The sequence below is a fragment of the Tupaia chinensis genome, unplaced genomic scaffold, assembly GCF_000334495.1.
Source record: "Tupaia chinensis unplaced genomic scaffold, TupChi_1.0 Scaffold143814_1, whole genome shotgun sequence".
Lineage (NCBI taxonomy): Eukaryota > Metazoa > Chordata > Mammalia > Scandentia > Tupaiidae > Tupaia > Tupaia belangeri.
Genome location: NW_006203664.1, coordinates 44,789 through 45,686, shown reverse-complemented (window position 1 = coordinate 45,686; position 898 = coordinate 44,789). Strand labels below are relative to the sequence as shown.

General features: G+C 66.0%; 1 protein-coding gene across 1 annotated transcript in view; it reads right to left on the bottom strand.

Moving 5' to 3' along the window:
* Positions 1–243, bottom strand: part of SMTNL2 (smoothelin like 2) — a 30,145-nt gene extending 29,902 nt beyond the window's left edge. Inside the window, exon 1 of the mRNA XM_027766989.1 lies at positions 17–243. Coding sequence (XP_027622790.1) covers positions 17–150 — 134 coding nt within the window. The 5' untranslated portion in view covers positions 151–243. The remainder of the gene's footprint in view (positions 1–16) is intronic.
* Positions 244–898: the final 655 nt, after the last annotated feature.

Sequence of the window (898 nt, the reverse complement as noted above, 5' to 3'; positions counted from 1 at the left end):
CCGCCCCCCGCCCCCCCGCCGCTCCACGTCGCGCTGCAGTCCCTGCATGTCCTCGTGCAGCGCGCGCACCGCGTCCTCCAGAGCCGCCTCGTAGCGGCCCAGTGCCTTGCGCACAGTGCATCCCTCCTCGGGGTCGGGGGCCGGCTCCATGGCCCACCAGGGAGCACCAGTCTGAGAGCAGATCCGAGAAAGGAGAGGATCCGAGCTCCGCAGCTTAGTGAGGCGACTGGCCGCCCAGGGCCGGCTTCGCCCGAGGGGCGGCCAGAGGGGCGGGCACAGGGCGGGACAGGCCCCTCGAGCTCTGGGACTGGGCGCTGCGCGGGGGGCGGGACCTAGGGGGCGGGACCCGGGCCCGCTCTGGGACAACACCGCCCCTGCAGACCCGCGGGACCTCGCAGGGTGGGGACTCTGGAGGTGCAGAAGGACTCTCCTAGCCTGGACTCTCCTAGGGTGCGGAGCTGCGGGGGAAGTGCCGAAGTCAAGCCCCCGAGACTTCGATCTCGATGAGAAGTGTGAGGCAGGGTGGGAGCGGGTGGGTGGGGCGGTTGGCCAATTTTGACCACTGGAAGTGCCCCGGCCTCTAAATGAACTTTACATCCGTGGGTTATGCCTTCTCTCCGGCTTTCCATCCCAAGGCCCGGGTCCTTCTAGGGGTTGAGACGCCCTCCCTGCTCAGGGAGACTTGAGAGCAGCAGCTGTAGCCCCTAGAATTGTCACCCTGACCCTCACGCTGTGCCCGTCAGCGCCCTCTCTGTGCGGTGGGCTCTCACATGCACATATTCACTGTGGGACCTTTGCCTGGAATTCCTTGCACCTGTTCTAAGACCTCAGAAAGTGACTAAGGCGCTGGACTCCCACAGGCAGTTTATGTCCTGGGCCTGGCAGCTTGAAAAACACC